Here is an 18,320-nt window from a genome sequence, read left to right on the forward strand (position 1 = left end):
CAGTGACAGTAATGGAGTCCTGTTAGGTCAGGCTTCACAGGAAAGACATCGTATTTCACTGCTGAAAAGTGCCTCTAATAAATGAAAGTGGCTTGGGACAAAAATATTAGTGCATTCTTTCTTCTCCTAATGTCATTCATGACGTTATTATATAAGTGCACGAAGTATATTTCTTACCACATGTCCACATTTTTAAAATGTATTTGTTTGCTTATTTCATTAATGAAGGAACCAGCAGGAAGGCAAAAGCAAAGGATTAAGGAACAGAGATTTATGTAGCCAGTTGGGAAAGAAATGCCAAAATAAGTTTACCAGGTTAGATACAAAATTAACTTTCAACAAGACAATAAAGTCATATTATTTTTGAGGTTAGCTTCTCTACCAGGCTGTAACACCCTAACAAGCTATAAATTCTAAAAGGTTATAAATCGTCTGCACCTTTATATTTGTTGATCAAAAATAGTCACCCAAGAGTGTCAGATGAGGATGGCAGTAGGCTGAATGGGGGCTCCCCAGAAGACATGTTCACATCCTAACCTCTGGGACCCATGATGATCAATCTTGCTTATGTTTTTGGAGATTCCCTCCCCCTCCCTGTCTTAATTGTCTGGATTAGAAAAAGTTCCATTACCTACCCCCCAAAACCAGGGCTTGCTGGCACAGAACTCTGCCACTCCAGGCACAGGCAGAAAGACAAATCCCGCTCAATCTCCTCTAAACCCTCCTTAGCCTCTGGACTGGTCAGAAGACCTTGACTGAGGACACAGAGCTTCCTTCTGGGAGTTGGGGAGAGAAATGCCTTTAATTCATTCACTCATATATTCCCAGCAGCATTATTTGCAACAAATATTTACTGATTATTTATGGAGCACCTGTTCTTTGCAGGAGATACCAGGGATATGGCAGGGAATACATCAAGGAGGACAAAACGTAAATTAATGTTCCAATAGATTAACCTTTCACATTCATTAAAGCAAAATACAGTCTGACTATTGTTTATGCTCAAAAGTTTTCCTAATAATTACTTCATTATTATTTTCAGTCCACAGTATTCTTGAAGGCTTCTTGGCTGACTCCCTCAACCATGCATGAACCTCCAAGGGACAGCTTTTCTCTATTTTGCATCTTCTATAATGTTCAGTTGAGCACAGCCTCCTGTGAGAGGCACTATAGGGCAGTGGTTATGAGCACGGCCCCAAAGCACCATCCCTGCCACTTACTAGCTGAGAGACATGGGGCAAGTTAATTAATCTCTCTGTGCCTCAATGTCTTGGAGTTTATGGTAATACCTACCTCAGGTTGTTGAAAAGGCATGAATTATAGTAAGTAAAGGGCTTGGAGCAGCATCTGGCATGTAGTGAGCCCTGGTTTTACTCCTGTGTAATCATAAAAGGTCGGGGGGAGGGGTTCCTCTTTAGGACCAGTGATGGTGGAGAAAGACTGAGAAACGGCTGAGCAGCATAGATGGTAAGTGCTGGGTGACGAGCCATGTTTTGCTGTAGAACAGTGATTTTCAAACATGACTGCTTTTCAAAATCGCCACAGGAGCTTTTCAAACATTTAATGCCCGGGGACCCCAGCTTCATAGATTATATCATTGGTCTGGGTTGGGACCCAGGCCTGTTCGAGTAATTCCTGTAGAAGCGGAGGTTGAATATCCCTGCATAACATCAGTCTGCCACATCGGCTAAGGAGCCACCCTGCCCCCGCAGTGAAAGGGGCAGGGAGACTTCGCTGCAAGCCTCTCCCCTCCTCCTCCCCAAGGCCTGGCCTCAGTGTCCTTGGGCATACATCTCTTGTCAGGCCCTGGGCTCTGTCTGGGCCACTGCAGAAGTTACCACACAAAAACCCTACCCATGTGGATCCCACAGCAGAGCAAGATAGACAAGAAAACAAGCAATTAGGTGGCGAAAAATCAGAAACACGGGGATAATTCTCATGAGGAGAATTCTGATCAAAGTACAGTATATACTTACTAGGAAATACTGGGGAAAGACTGAGGTAGAGCTACATGAATGAAATGTGGAGACTGAAGGATACATTGTTGAGTAGAAAAAAGTAAGCCACAGAATAGCATACCAGTTGTGTTTAAAAAGAATTTTTGAAACACATTGCAATATTCTATCTACGGGTGTGTAAATATATGTTACTTCAAAGAAAAAAGGTCTAGCATTACACTTTCTTCATGATTAATTTTTTTCAAAAAGAATGTATTCATTGTGGAATTAAAAAGTAATAATTTTCTTTTAATTTCAGCAAACCCCTTATGGGGGATCTTCTGGAAATATTTGCATTTAGCCAAGTTCTGTATCACATTACCTGTTAATTGTGAAAAAGCAGTTGGTGTTACCAGACGAGATTTTACCTAAGTGATTTTATTATTTAGCAGAGAGCAGCGTCCTGAGGACACAGGACATGAGGCAGGTGTGTGCCAAAAGAGGGGAGGCCAAGGAAAGGGAATTCAGCAGGATGCCCTGCTGTGTTTCTAAGGAGAAAGACCTGGCAGCTGCCGTCCATCTCCGCAGCTTTCACAGTTTCACATGAGGCTGGTCCTCCTAACAAGCTGAAAGCTCAGATAGCTTTTATGCCCAGCCCGCTAACGGAGATTCTCCTTCCTAGCTACATATTAGCATCACATGGGGAGACTTAACTAAAATAGCAACGCCCAGAACGAAGACCAATGAGAAGTAAGATCTTTGGGAGGTTGAGCCTAGGCGTTGGTTTTAATAGGACCAGAGCTGAGCTCCACTGTTCCGGGACTTGTACACGTTTTGGCGTCTTTCCCGTTTGGGCAACGTCATGCTCGCAAAGTAGTACAAAAATGACATCAGTTGCAGGTTCTTAAACTCTAGGGGACTATGGGAAAAGGAAAAATATTTGCATTTTTGTATTACGTGATTCCAAAACTATAACACCACGTGTTTGGTTTATTTCAGGCTCGACTGACCAAGGAACAGCGCTGGGGAAGCGCTTTGCTTTCCAGAAACCACTCCTTAGAAGAGGAATTTGAAAGGGCAAAAGCAGCAGTGGAGGTAACTTGTTTGTTTTTGTGTTTCATGTTTCTGAGAGTGGAATTCAGAAAAACTCAGACTTCAGCAGGATACTATGAAATGGGTCTTGCTTTTTAGACATGAAATAACCATAACTGTGATTGTTAGGATGAAACCTGTTACTAGAAAACTTTTGACTTCCCACAGGAGTGACTAATAGGTGTTATCTTTTATGCCAATTCTGTGGTAGCTGAGCAGCGGCTGTCTGGAGTCTTGGGTCAGAAAGAACTCTGAGCCTTGTCTGGGTTCCGTGATGAACCTGTGCTCTGTATTTGCTGTGCTTCTGTGAGGCCAAGGTTCATGCCTGATGTTTTTATCTCTGTGGCATCTAGCACAATGTCTGAAATCTAGAAGGTCTTGATGCGCCTGAAGTATTATACATTTTCCTAAGTGGGTGGGGAAAACGGCAGGGCTGAGATAGTCTAAGCAATTGGATAGCTCATCTCAACTTGAGCCATAATTTTTTACTGTTAGGAGTGTCCAAAACAGTAACAATGTTGATAAGTCAAATGAAATACTTAATTTGAATATTAACGTCCTTATTTAGGCTTCTACTGAGAGAGAGAGAAAGAAAGGAAAAAGGGAAGCCAAAAAAACAGCATCCTTTGCTGTTTGTATCCCTTTGCTTCCTGGTTAGAATCACAGAATGTGTCACAGACGCCCTCTGATTCTCACCGGAGCTTTGCTAGTTTGCTATTTGAGAGTGGAGCTTTTCCCCAAACCCAAGTATGAACTTGTCGGAACCTCCATTTTTATTACTGATACGAAATCTTGAAAATTGAAAGTATTTCTGTAATAGGGTTCATTTATGTGTCTTAAGACTAGAATTTGGATGAATTATTGTACTGTGGGCAATCTTTCAGTAACTCCATACTTGAAGTACAATTAAATCATATTTGCAATTAAAAGTATTCTTTATATTCTAGGAAATAATTCCAGCCAAATTTCTTATCATTCAGAAACCCAGTAACACTTTTATCTCATCACAATGCAACCCACCCAAATTTCTTCTAATTTTAACTTTTTGTTTGTTTGTTTAAAAAATAGTTAATGCACATTTAGGGTTCTTGAATGTGATCAACTGATTTGATTGAGACCAGCTGAGTTCAATCAAATTATTCAACTGCATGGAGCCTGCAGCTCAGTTTATCTTTAAAGTGTAGATTTTCCCAGACTTAAGAGCAAATTTAAATTTATCTTTTGAACTCCTACTGTGCGTACACACTGAATTAGCACTAAAAAGAAGAGTATTTAGAACTATAGGATCTTAGGGCAGTAAAGACTTTAGAATTTATCTGGTCCCATTTATAATGAAGAGACAGTGGGTTCACACTCAAAAGACAGTTACAAAGAAATATAGCAACAAGGGAAATTCTCCATCTATCTATCCATATATATTCATAAAATCACTTAATCTTAGTTCTGGTAGAGACCTTAGAAGTCATCTGTCTCCACCAGATACGCAAAACAATTTTTTTCTCTTTTCAAACATAATTGACAAGTTATTTATTGAAACACACCTGTTTCTACTTGAACACTTCCAATTAGGGGCAACTCACTTCTTTTCAAGAAAACCTATTTCGGTTTTGGACAATCTTAACTATTAAAAAGCTCTTCCCTGAAATTTGCCCCCTAGCCACTACCAGCTTTGCTTATCCCTGGCTTCGCCCTCCCAGAACAAGGCAGAATGAGTTGAATCTCTTTACATGACGCCCATCTCACCCCAGAAAGCCTTTTTTTCTCCTGGCTTCTCCTTGTCTCTCCTGGGAGTTAGGAGACCTGAGTTGTTATTCCAACCTGTCACTAATAACTAAAGAACATCTTATTAACCAACATGAATCTCATTTTCCACACCTCTATGGTCCCCTCCAGCTACAAAATCCTAAAAGGCTATACGTTTTTTCAGGTAGTCATTCAGCAAACATTACTGGCTGTCTACATGTGCTGGCTGTTGAACTCCGTACTAAAGATAAAGAAATGAGCCAGCTTTGAGTAGCTGTCTAACAATGGCCTGGACCAGATGACCAACTGGACAAATCACTTGCTCCCTCTACTAGTTTCTTAATGTTAAGATGAGGGGCTTGGATTTCTAATATACTAAAAACGCTATAAGTTTATAGCTTCAGGTAAAGTGAATGATAAGTAAGAATTTTCAGTAGATCAGAAACTGGTAAGCAAATTTGCTCAGCTAGAAGCCCAGAACTGAGTAGCTTCCTTAAGGAATGAGGAAGGTTGATGCTGACCAGAAGGTGTGAACAGTGTGGAGAAAAAAGGCACAAGGTTGGGGTGAGACTGTATTTCACTAGGCTCATGGTAAATCAGACATACAAAAATGCACACATCTGTGAACTACTTACTTACTTCCCAACATTACTGTTACCCAGGGTATAATCAAAGTCCATAGTAGAAGACATAATAAAGTGCTTCAAAGAGTCTTGGAAATATACCTGCCCCTTGACCCAGCCACCTCTTAGAATTTATCCTAGAGAAATAACCATGAAAGTTTGCAATATTTTATCTGTAGAATTTTTTTAATAGTGAAAATTTGGAAATAGCCCAAGTGTCCCATAACAGAGAATTAACTAAATTACTATCGCTGTAGTAAAATGCTATGTAACCATTAAAAACTACATAGAAAAATATTTAAGATAATGAAAAAATATCTAGTGATAATTGAAATAGTAGTTTATATGCTGACAGTTTTACAGTATGATCCCAACTTCATAAAATGTTAATAGCATAATACCTAACATGTTTGAGTCCACCCTGTGTGCCAGGCACTACCTCAGGAACATTGCGTGGATTCGCATTTAATCCTCACAGCAGTCCTATGACCAAGATATTATTACTGTTCTCATTCTGCAGATGAGAAAACAGGCTTACGAGATATTGTGTACAGTTATGTGGCATTTTATAAGCGATTAAGATAGACTGAGAAATGAACAACCCTCATTTAGCAGGTTACAAAGCCATGATTTTTCACCCAGACTCAGAGCCCAGATTCTAAATCACTGCACTATAGAAGCATAAAGAGAGTCTGTGCCCAAATGTTAACAGTAGTTATCCCTGAGTGGCTGGATTTAGAGTGATTTTATTTCTTCCATTAGCTTATCTGCATTTTCCAAATGTTCCATCATAAACACGTATTATGTTGGTAATCAAGGGAAAAGTGGTGAGTTACAGACCCTGTAGTGGAATCTAAGATTCTCAAAAGAACTAAAAGTGTCACATTTTTCATCTGAAGACCAATAAAGAATGGCAGTGCAGATTGGCTTCATCAGAGACTGTTCTAAATGCTAGTAAGACCCAGATGGAAACCATGCCTGGAGCAAGCTGAATTTTTGCAGACTCTCCATTTTTATATCCTCTGATTCCAGTTTTCCTTCTATTCCACATTCTATCCCATTCTTAAACCCTGATTTTTTTGGTCATCATTCTGTCTCATGACCTGGCACCTGATCCCCTTTCCAGCTCCTCTGCTCCTCGTCCCCACGTGAGCCCCGGGGGCACTGCCGTGCTCTGTTCATCCTGCACAGCAGCCTCACTGCCCGCTGTCTCCATGCTGGCTTTCCGCTGTGGGGCATACTCTTCCCCTAGATCCTCCTGTGGCAGGTTCCTTCCTGTCATTCAAGTTCTAGCCTGAGTGTCAGAGCCTCAGACACTCAGAGCCGAACCTGACCACCAGTTGCTATCACAGCGCCCAGAGTTTTGTTTTCCCCCCTTATATTTATCACTTTGTCTTTTCTTACTTGTTTTCATTTATCTGTTTGTTGTCTGGCTCTCCACTCTCAAATGTAACCTCTGTGAGAAAAGGGATCTTGTCTCTTATTTAACATTGTACCCCAAGATCTAGAACAATGCCTGGTACTTAGTAACTATTGAATAAATATTTTTCAAATTAACAGATAATTGTTAATTGCCTAATGTGAACAACACTTCTATCTATTGTTTCCTATAAAGGGCCATATCGCCTTCTGATGTAATTTAGTGTTTGCATTTTCACAGCTGATGTAAACAATTTCATCTGTGGCGTGCAGGTTTCTGCCAGGGACTGTGCTGAAGTGTCTGTGGCTGGTCTTGGTCTCAGTGTCGGTCAGTGAGATGCATTTATAACAATGCGGGTAACACCAGCCCATCGTGCCATGGAATAACGTTAGGCATGTTTTATATTTTGCGTGGAACAAACTAGTCAATATTTACACTACGTAATACCCGACAATATGCAATTCAACTAACATTGAGCTCAAATGCCCTAAAATACAATCTTTTCTGCTAGAGGGAAGGCAATGAGCACCACGTGCACACTGATTGCATGTCTTCAGTGACCTGGAAACCTGTTCAGGTGCACAAGCTAACATTGTTCAAGTGCAAGTTGAACGGTTAGATCTAGCAAGGCCTTGTATGGGTGAACCTTTTTGCCTCCATACCTTACATTTTATTGAAAAATCACTGAAAATTCATCTCAGCTTAAAGTATTGTAAATTTTAGGACAAAGAGCCAAATATTTCTATTTTGGGGCTTTAAAAAAAAAAAAGCCTCTTTCCTGGAGGGACTTCCTCCATGCCTCCTCCTGGATTTTCTTCCTAGCCCGCAGCCTAAATGCACCATCAGCTACAATGAGTTCCCTGGGAAAGATGCACAGGGAGGCGCAGGAGGGAGAAGCCGGGAGAAGCCCCAGAGGCTCAGTAAGGCCTAGAGAGAACTATGCTGCATCCGCGGAGGCGAGTGGAGGTCACGTGGGCAGTCAGCACACCCACACCCACACATCAGGAAGACCTCTCATCACTGTTAGGGAGGGAGGGAGCCAGGCAGCATCTGGTACTGTGTTTTTTTCTGTTTTGTTTTCTTTTTTTTTTTTTTTTTTTCATTAAAGGATATTACAAGATACTGAACTTAGTTCCCTGTGCAATACAGAAGAAACTTTTTAACCTATTTATATATATATATTGGCTAACATTTGTAAATTTCAAACTACCAAATATTCCCCCCCACCCTTTCCCCAGTAACCATAAGATTGTTTACTCTGTGAGTCTTTCTGGTACTGTGTTTAGCTAGTCAGCCTCTCGAGGTGCCTCAGACTTCAAAATAAACTGCATGTAGCAACAGACTAGTCAGACATGTTTAAGCTCTTTCTGTGGGCCATGCGCTCGGCGAGGGACTAGGAATAGAAAATGAGTAAGACAGCTCTGCCCTTAAAGATCGGGGAGAATGGCAGATATTTGCAGCTCAGGAGATCACCACGTGCAGCTTATCCCACGGTGTCATTATGGATTTACACGTCCATCTCCTGCTAAATTTTGACTTCTTACACGTGGGATCGTGTCTCATCTTGCTAGATGCTCTTAGCACCTTTCAGAGAGGCTGAAGCAGAACAAGGCGCCGCAAACTTCTGCTGGATAAATAAATGAACAAATTAGCAATTTATTCCTCTAATGCATCTATTTTATCTAAGCACCTCTTTCATGCGTGCTTCAGAAATACCAGAACTTGCTGACTAATAGAAGACAAACTTGTGCCCTGTCAAGCCTCACTGAAAGCTGCCTCCTGACTTCCCATTTCTGTGTCCTGTCTCAGGGGACACAGCTCACAAGATAACCCCTCTTCAGACCTGGGGCTAACTTTCCCTCAGTAGCACTGGATGAAAAAACAAAGGCAAATTAGTAATGACTGTTTAAAAACATGGATAATGAAAGAGTTCAATGCTAACTAGTAATTCTTTGGTCTAGATGTGTAAGTGACCTTTATCTCTGTTAAGTTTAACCAAGAAGTGTCATGTTCAAAACAACGTACAACCAAACCCGGCTCTAGTGACATAAACTTAAGAATTCTTTCCATACAGAAATTTTGTTTCCACCTGAAGTTATTCTCTGTGTATACACCATGGATCTGATAGGCAACTCAGAAATATTAAATGATTGAAGAAAATTGGAGACCATTCTTGAACTGCTTTTATTAATACAGGATTATGTAAGAAACTGCTGACTTGGGTGCCCTCCTACCAAGAAGATTATCTGTCTCTGCCACCCCCTCGTATTTTCTCTTGCTTTCTATGACAGTGTCACCTTTTTGAAGTAGGAGGAAGAGATTAATGGATTAAACACTACTTAAATCATTCTGACTTAGATTCAATTTCCAAAAAAGAGAAAATCTTCTGAAAATATGTGGAGACATTCTTTGGGCAATGTTGAAGGAATCTTGAGGTTAACTGCTTGAGATACATTTTTCCTAAAGCTTAGCACATCATGTTAGCTATCGTGTTTCCCATGTCAAATTGTAGATAGATCACATAAAGATTAGATGTGCTGCGAGTTCATTGGGAAACTGGCGGCTGTGCTCTCAAAATGATTCAATGTCCTTCCATTTTAAACAAAGAAAAGTTGATTTCCAAAAACAGTATGAAGCATAGATGAGAAATATTGTTGAGTGACTAGTGATAAACCCTCATAGGTGATATGGGTGGAAGTATAAAGAGGTGTGAGATGGTCTTAGATAAATTTATGGATAAGCAATTCATTTAAAGGAAGAGAGATATTTAGAGTTCACTGATAATTTTTTAAGTCGGTGTTTTGAACGGCTACCAAAATCTTTCCCTGCCCCTTGATATCCTCTGTGTAAATACTAAAGTAAATAAATCTTTGACTTGACCCATTTTAAAAAAACTTCAGTTATCCACAGACTGGTCTTCTAGACTATCATGTGTAGACAAGCTCCAGACCAAAAAGTAGCTTAGCTAAATTCCCTTCACTCCCAGACTAGCAGGCAGATCTCTTCCATGCCACCGCTCAGGGCCCTGCGTTCCCTGCAGTTTGTTTCCCCTTGACCTTGGGGTGTTATCCTCCCCTGCATGGTCAAAGCCACGTTGCAGGTGTGTGTCTCCAGCCCCTACGAAGGCAAGGAGAGGTGGAGGCAGACCCACTTTCCTCAAAGTTCAGGCCCAGGTCACATCTGCTCACGGTCTACTGGCTGGAGCTCAGTTAAGCACCCACACCACCACCACACCTCCCCCACCCAAACCGCAGGGGAGGCTGCGAAACGACCACAGTTCTGTCAGGAAAGGAAGTTGCGTCTTGACTGACGGCTAGCAGTCTGTGCCGCGCGCACCGTGCAGCTCTGATATTTGTATGAAAGTTAGAAATCCTCTCTTTCTCAATCTCTTTTTCTCTTTCCTAGATTTTTTAACTTTTAGGACCAATTATTAAATAATTTTCTAGGAATTTTATTTCTGTGGGAGGAATAACATCCTTCTACTCATCTGGAACATTCAGAACCCCACCTCTTGCTTAGCAGTGCCGTGCCATGTAACCCAATCACCGGCTTTCTACAAAGCTTCCTGTGATGTTGAATATCATTGTTCCTGGTTTATCGTAAAGGAAGAAAAATGAGATCTGCAGGTTGGTTAATGCCTTATTCTTGTCAAATAGCAAAGTCAGGGGTTAAAATAATTCTAGTCTTTAGTACTGTGTTCAGGTCAGTAGAGCCATCTTTCCATTTTGATTTTAAATGACTTTTTATAAAATCAAGATACTGGATGATGAGAGATCTCTCTTTTTTAATGACAAAAACTTAAACTGCTCGTTGATTTAATAAGTAGAACACCAAACTCAACCCTACAGGGTTCAGTAAATAATCAATAAACTCCCTGTGGGCAAATTGGATTTCCTTTATTCATGTGACTAGGGCGTATAGTATACCACACAGTGTTGATACACAGCTGATGTTCAATACATAAATATTTTCTATTGATTAAGAAAGTGGTCCTTTTCCATGAGGGTAACCAGTCTTCCTTCTTCCTCCCAGATGATCGGTCATCTGCCCCTTAGATCTTATATCAGTCAGGGGTCTCCAGAGAAACACAACCAGTAGGATATATAGATAAAGGCAGACAGAGAGACTGAGATTTATTATAAATAATTGGCTCACAGGATTATGGAGGCTGAGAAGTCCCACAGTCTGCCAGCTGCAAGCTAGAGACCCAGGAAAGCTGGTGGTGGAGTTCCGGTCCAAATCTAAAGGCCTGAGGACCAGAAGACTCAATGGTGTAAGTCCCAGTCTGAGGACAGGAGACCATGTTGTAGCTCAGCAGACAAGAGAAAGAAGGAATTCTTCCTTCCTCTGCCTTTTTGTTCTATTCAGGCCCTCAACAGATTAGGTGATGGCCACCTACATTGGAGAGGGCCAGTGCTTTACTCAGTCTACCAATTCAAATGCTAATCTCATATAGAAACAGGCACACGCAGGGATGTTTAACCAAACATCTGGGTACTCTATGGCCCAGTCGAGTTGATACAAAAGATTAGCCGACACGGGTCTTAATGACATTCCCAGAGATCCCCAGTCTTCTCTGGAACCTCTGGTACTTAACAGTGAGAGATGTCACAGGCCATTTTAGTTTGTGCTTCATGCCAGGGATTCATAGTGCTCACCTCATCACCTTACGGAGGGGCTGAAATCCAGAGACACTATGGAACTTGCCCAAACATATGCAGCTGATTACTTGCAGGCAGAACTCGAAGCTGCATTTGTACATTCCCCTGGAGCTGTTGATAAAGGGAGAAACTTCTGGATTCAGAGAGTAAACAACATTAAAAGTTACTCAGACTTGGAATTTGGTTAGGGATTTCTTTTTCTTTTCTTACATCAGATTTTTCTTTTTTTATTGAAGTATAGTTGATTTAAAATATTGCGTTAGTTTTGAGTGTACAACAAAGTGATTCAGTTATACATATATACTATATTCTTTTTTTGATTATTTTCCATTATAGTTTATTACAGGATATCGAATATAGTTCCCTGTGCTAAACAGTAAATCCTTGTTGGTTTATCTATTTTATATATAGTAGTGTGTATCAGCTAATCCCATAGTCCCAATTTATCCCTCCCCTCTTTCTCCATTGGTAACCTTAAGTTTGTTTTCTATGTCTGAGTCTGTTTCTGTTTTGTAAGTAACTTCATTTTTACTGGTTTTTAGATTATATATATAAGTGGTATCATATAATATTTGTCTTTCTCTGACTTCGCTTAGTATGATCATCTCTGGATCCATCCATATTGCTGCAAATGGCATATTTTTTACAGCTATGTAATATTTCATTGCATATATATACCACATCTTTATCCATTCATCTGTCAATAGACACTTCAGTTGCTTCCATGTTTTGGCTATTAGAAGTAGTGCTGCTATGAACATTGGGGTGCAAGTATTTTTTCAAATTAGAATTTTCATCTTTTATGGATATATGCCTGGGACTGAGGTTGCTGGATAATATGGTAACTCTATTTTTATTTTTTTAAGAAACTTCCGTACTGTTCTCCACTGGCTGTGCCAATTTACATTTCCACCAACAGTCTGAAGGTTCCCTTTTCTCCACACCTTCTAGAGCATTTGTTATTTGTACACTTTTTGACAATGGTCATTCTGAACTTCTGTCATTGTAGTTTTGATTTGCATTTCTCTAATAATTAGCCATGTTGAGCATCTTTTCATGTACCTTCTGGCCATCTGTATGTCTTCTTTGGATAAATGACTATTTAGGTCTTCTGCCTATTTTTTGATTGGGTGTTTTTTTTGTTATTAAGTTGTATGAGCTGTTTGGATATTTTGGAAATTAAGCTCTTGTTGGTCACATTGTTTGCAAATATTTTCTCCCAGTTCATAGGTTGCCTTTTTGTTTATGGTTTCCTTTGCTGTGCAAAAGCTTGTAAGTTTGATTAGGTCTCATTTGTTTATTTTTGCTTTTATTTCTATTTTCTTGGGAGGCTGACCTAAGAAAACATTGCTACGATTTATATCAGAGAATGTTTTGCCTATGTTCTCTTCTAGGAAGCTTATGGCGTTATGTCTTATGTTTAAGTGTTTAAGCCATTTTGAATTTATTTCTGTGTAAGGTGTGAGGGAGTGTTCTAACTTCACTGATTTACATGCAGCTGTCCAGCTTTCCCAACACCACTTGCTGAACTGTCTTTTCCCAATTATATATTCTTGCCTCCTTTGTTAAAGATTAATTAACCATAGGTGTGTGGGTTTATTTCTGAGGTCTTTATTTCTGTTCATTGATCTATATGTCTGTTTTTGTACCAATACCATGCTGTTTTGATTACTATATCTATGTAGAATTTTCTGAAGTCTAGGAGGGTTGTGCCTCCAGCTTTGTTCATTTCCCTCAAGATTGTTTTGGTAATTCTGGGTCTTTTGCAGTCTCATGTAAATTTTAGGGTTATTTGTTCTAGTGCTGTGAAAAATGTCATGAGTAATTTCATAAGGATTGCATTAAATCTGTAGATTGCTTTGGATGGTATGGCCATTTTAACTGTATTCATTCTTCCAATCCAAAAGCATGGGATATCTTTCCCATTCTTGATTTTCTTTATCAATGTTTTTTATAGTTCCCAGGATATCAGATTTCTTTATGTAATATATTGATTTTAATTTGTATTAAAATGACTTGATATTCATTGAAACACACATCAACCTCTGACAAAGGCAGCTGTATTTAATGGGCCAAGAGGGTTGGAGGCATGGAGAGAGAGTAAGTAAAAGGTAGAGAGGTATTAAAAACATAGCTAGAAATTATCAATATCATACATGAGCCATATACAAATAATTGGAGAAAATTTTGATTTCCCGTAAAAAAAAACAAAACAAAACTGAATGGCATGGTGAAATCTGAGGATAAAAAGCTTCCAGGGATATTCCATCCTAGTTTACCTTGTATCCAAAGAGTAAAAATGAATAAATAAACAACCTCAACTCAAGCCCCCAAATCAGAATATTATGGTTATTAAACACTATTTGCTGCCTGTGTCGAAAAGCTTGGGTAAGCGTAGAAAAGGGATGAGCAGTCAAATAATCCATGTCTGTGTCCTGCGTGGCTCTGGAGTGAAAACGCAGACGTACACAAGATTCACTACCTGATCTGAATACAGAAGGGAGGTACGGAGATCACTCTGCTTTTAAACCTAAATGTGAAAAAATTTTGCATTTTCAAAGAGGAGGTAAAATCAGTCTGAGTGTGTTTCCCCTAATTTAAACTCAGATGTGTTTGTGTGATGGTAACAGTGTTTATTGAAGCCACAGCTGTAAAGAATACAGTTGAGGAAGCTACATTTAAAGTTAGCCACTTCCTTGTCTAAATAAATAATTTCTTATGACTCATTTGGTATTCTGAATAGAGTCTTCTTTTCCAAAATAAGCTGACTTTTGATAGTAAAGCCTTTATTCTCTACCTGTGGTGAACAGATGTTGAATTGTGAGCATCACATTTATGAGTTGCCTCATAAATTAGGTTTTAGTTTTAACTGGCCAGGTGCCAATAATACAATATAGTCTTCAAAATTGGAATTATGTCTTGTGTTTAGTGAAGTTTGATTTTATGGACCTGTCAAGTCACAGTGATCAGTTGGATCAATGATAAAGATTTATCCTGTTCAAAATAATAGCTTTGCACTGTTCAGGTTGCCTGAGATGGGTGAGAACACACATGCACACAAATACACACAGCCCACTGTAAATTCAGGTGAGGTCCTGACTTATTCCAGCAAGGACCACAAGCATAATGGAAGTGAAGTGACTACATGCGTGGGGCAGATGCAGCTTCTCAGTCTGACTTCCCCTAGCATCCCTAGTATGGGTGCATGGCTGTTGGTGACACTAAATCTATATGGGCTTGTGTCTTTACTCAGGAAGAACTTACATAGTCCATCCTGAAACCATTTGGTTCTCAGGCTAAATGCAAGTGTCTGGAGAGATGGGGCCTCAGGCTGTGTGTCCATCAAGAAGGGGGAGAAAACAGCAGAGATGTGCCCCAGCCTCACCCAACACCATCAGTACCTCTAGCTCCCTCGATTTCCAGAAAGCCCACTGCCACGCTCTTAGGGGTGATCCTAAATTTTGCAAAAATTTAAAAGTACACATGGACTTTGAGAAAAGAGTAGAAGGAAATGCAAAGTATCAGCAGTAATTCATAACTTATCTCTGAATAGTGAGATGGAGAGATTATTAATTTTCATTGGTAATTTCAATGGTTTTTTAAAACTCCATAATGGTAATGTATTGATTTCATAAACATAAAATAAGTTTTTTTTTCTTCTCTTAAAACATACCCTGTGTATCAGATCAGGGTCAGGAGACTTGAGCTCTGTTTCTCCTGGGCCACTTGCTGCCTTGGCAGGCTTGAAAACATCCCGTTTCCCCTCTGGGCCTCGATTTCTTCACCTGTGACCTAAGACCATTAATTGGATCCACAGGACCCTAACTAGGCTGCCCACTGGAAATACCTGGGGGGCTTCCAAAAATCCTGATGCCTGTCCCACTCCAAGAGACCATGACTGCATTTGCCCTGGCTGTGGCCTGGGTTTGGGAATTTTGAAAAGATCCCCAGGTGATTCAGTGTGAAGACAATTTTGGGGAACCTCTGGATTCGATGATTTCTAAGGCTGTCTTCTGCTGTGACGGTCTGTGAGTCTGTGATTCTCCACATTTGCCTAGGGCCATCCCTGAGTATCAGTTCTATTTTTAGCAATTGCTAGGAAATAATTCCAAAACTTTCCTAGGTGACCCATTTCAATGTCTTGCAATCATTTCAATCAGAATATACTTTCTTTATGTCTAATCTAAATTCCTGCTGCAGCAATTTAAGGCACAGTGGGCAAAGAGAACATGTGGTTCTGATTGAATTTGTTGCTGAGCTCCTTGCGTGAACTTACCGCACAGGCTTCGGTCATTTTTCACTCCTAACTAACTTCTCTACTTACCAGATCTTTACCTAGCAAGTTCCTTGTCAAGGTTCTAATTGCGAAGGAGAAATGCAAGTTTACTTTTTGCTCTATCGCCCAGAGTATATTTTCCAGTTTCTGCCAAAATCATTCCTAGTTCTGTGTTCCTGTGACATTCTTAGGGACAGTATGTTTTCAACCTTTATTTTTCTTAACCTAAGAATAATAATTTCAAAGAGAAGATATCACTAGGATTGCAGCGTATCTCTAATAGGTAAGCAGTCATCTTCTCTACTTACTAAATACATATTTCAGTTTTTTCCTATTTCTGTCTGTCATTTATCATCTTAATTGGCCACTGAATTAAATAACTTATAATATTTTTTACATTTTATTTATATATATTTCATTATTGGTTGAATATTCCTTTCATGTTTTTATTATATTCTTCCTCCTCCCCAGATTTTCTCTACCATTCTTCAGTGTTTTTCTTTCCTTTATTAGTATACTTATTGAAGTTAACAGATTTCAGCAAAAATAATTACAAGGGACATATCGCACATAATTTTGGACAGATGCTCAAGGTTCAACTAAAATGATTGAAAATACTGTGCCACTTACAAAATAATTCTTTCCTGTGCTGAAAAAATATGGTCTGATGCTCTCTACAATTGTGCCAGAATTCAAAAAGGGTGAATGACGTGAACATAGGCTCTCTTTTAAAATTCTTCTTAAATAGGTCCCCATTTTAGCTCTGAACACTAGCTCTAAAGCCAACTTTGTTCTTTGTACATTTATGACAGTTTGATGTGAGCCCTTCTTATGTCTTGCTCTGCCCCATCCATTTGCAAATGAAAATAGAAACAGTTGCCTGTCCTGGTTACAGAATTCTGGGTACAGGGTCCTGATGAAATCTGAACTACACTGAAGGAATTGGCCCCACATCACAGCTGTGTCACATCTGGGTTTTAGCAGAAAGAATGCAGCCACTTTGAGAAGTTGATGGTGCATGTGTAATACCGCCTCATTGTTAAACATGAGATTGATTGAGCAGCACTGTGATCCAGTAAAATCACTGCAATTCATCGGGCTTCTTCACGATTTTTATAGGATCTTTGAAATATTTTCAAAAGAACAGGAGCTTTTTCCATAAATCCACTGAATGATGCTGACGCTAAGGAACCTTTATGATATGGCTTGAACCATACTGTATGCTTTTTATCTCTTCTACACCATTGATGTCTAAGTTGTTTACGTGGTGAAATGGTGATGTTTCTAAAGCCTTGTCAAAGGAGGTTTCTCTCGTGTAAGATATGGATGAGCTGTGCACAGAACAGAAGGCATCTTCTGTTTCAGTTGAATAAGCACAAGTAGAGAGCTCTGAACATGTTGTGCCACTGTGTTCTCTGGGCCTGGGAAACTAACCAGGCACCTGCTCGTGGCATTTGGGGGTGAAACATAAGCTAGGGAGAATGTAAAGTCATCTAGGAAGTTGAATTGATGCTCACAAATTGAATAGTGCCTTCATTTATTTGTTTAAAAAAGCATTACACTTGTTAAGTGACTATTCTTTTCCAACTCTACATTAGGCACTGGAAATCCCAAAATGAGAGAGAGCAATCCTTGCCTTCAGTGTACTCAAAATCTGGTGGAAGATAATTAAAAATCCTAAAACAGGGACAGAGGAGGTTTCCCAAGAGCAGGCATCACACTCAGAGTTAAAAGAGGGAGTGGGAGCAGAGGGAGAAGGCATTCAAAGCAGAGGAAAGAAAACATGCAAATGCACAGAGGCACAGATGAGTGTCTGGCACATGGAGGTCCTGCAGGGGTCATGGGGTAAGGTTAGAATGCAGGGTGGGGACGGAGGAGCAGTGGGAGATGAGAGCAAGAGCCAGGCAAAGGAGGCAGCAGCCAGATCTATCATGCTTTCCTCCAGCAGGTTTGTGTGGACCATGTACTGTGTGCCAAGCAGTGTGTTGTGCTGGATACTGGTTTTCTCCCACCTCACAGGCCATTCCTCCCCAGTCTTCTTTGCTGGCTCGTCCACTTGTGTGCGTCTACACTAGTCCCAGGACACAGACCTTGCTCCTCCTCGTCTCCATCTCCATCTTCTCCTTAACCATCTCTTTCAGTCCTGTGGATTTAAACACCAACTCTACCCCAATGGCTCTTAGTCCCCAGAGATCCCAAAGCAAATATTCAATTACCTACTGATTCTGCCACTTGGGTTCTAGGATTCACTGTATATGTAACATGTCAAAAAAACAAACTCTTAAATCTCACATTCCAAACCTGTTCCTACCCCAGTTCAATAACAGAACCTTGATCTGCTCATACCCAAATCCTAGAAGACACTCTTCCTTCCCCTGCAGCCTCACAGCCAATCCAGTAGGGAGGACCTGTTGGAATAATGACCCAACTAAAGGATTCCAACCACATCTATTATCTACCCTACTTACACCTTCCTCCACACCAGCAGTATCCCTGGCAGTATCCACTGCCACAGCCTCCTCCCTTGTCTCCCGGCTTCCAATCTTGCTCCCCTGAAGAACTCCAAGT

General features: G+C 40.2%; 1 protein-coding gene across 9 annotated transcripts in view; it reads left to right on the forward strand.

Moving 5' to 3' along the window:
• The window catches only part of PEX5L (peroxisomal biogenesis factor 5 like), a 597,540-nt gene that overhangs the window by 534,594 nt on the left and 44,626 nt on the right, over positions 1 to 18,320 (forward strand). For all 9 annotated transcript variants that reach the window (XM_074367482.1, XM_074367503.1, XM_045511287.2 and 6 more), the window contains one exon: positions 2,937 to 3,032. In XM_074367482.1, the coding sequence (XP_074223583.1) occupies positions 2,937 to 3,032 (96 nt within the window). The remainder of the gene's footprint in view (positions 1 to 2,936; positions 3,033 to 18,320) is intronic.

The sequence above is a fragment of the Camelus bactrianus genome, chromosome 1, assembly GCF_048773025.1.
Source record: "Camelus bactrianus isolate YW-2024 breed Bactrian camel chromosome 1, ASM4877302v1, whole genome shotgun sequence".
Taxonomy (NCBI): Eukaryota; Metazoa; Chordata; class Mammalia; order Artiodactyla; family Camelidae; genus Camelus; species Camelus bactrianus.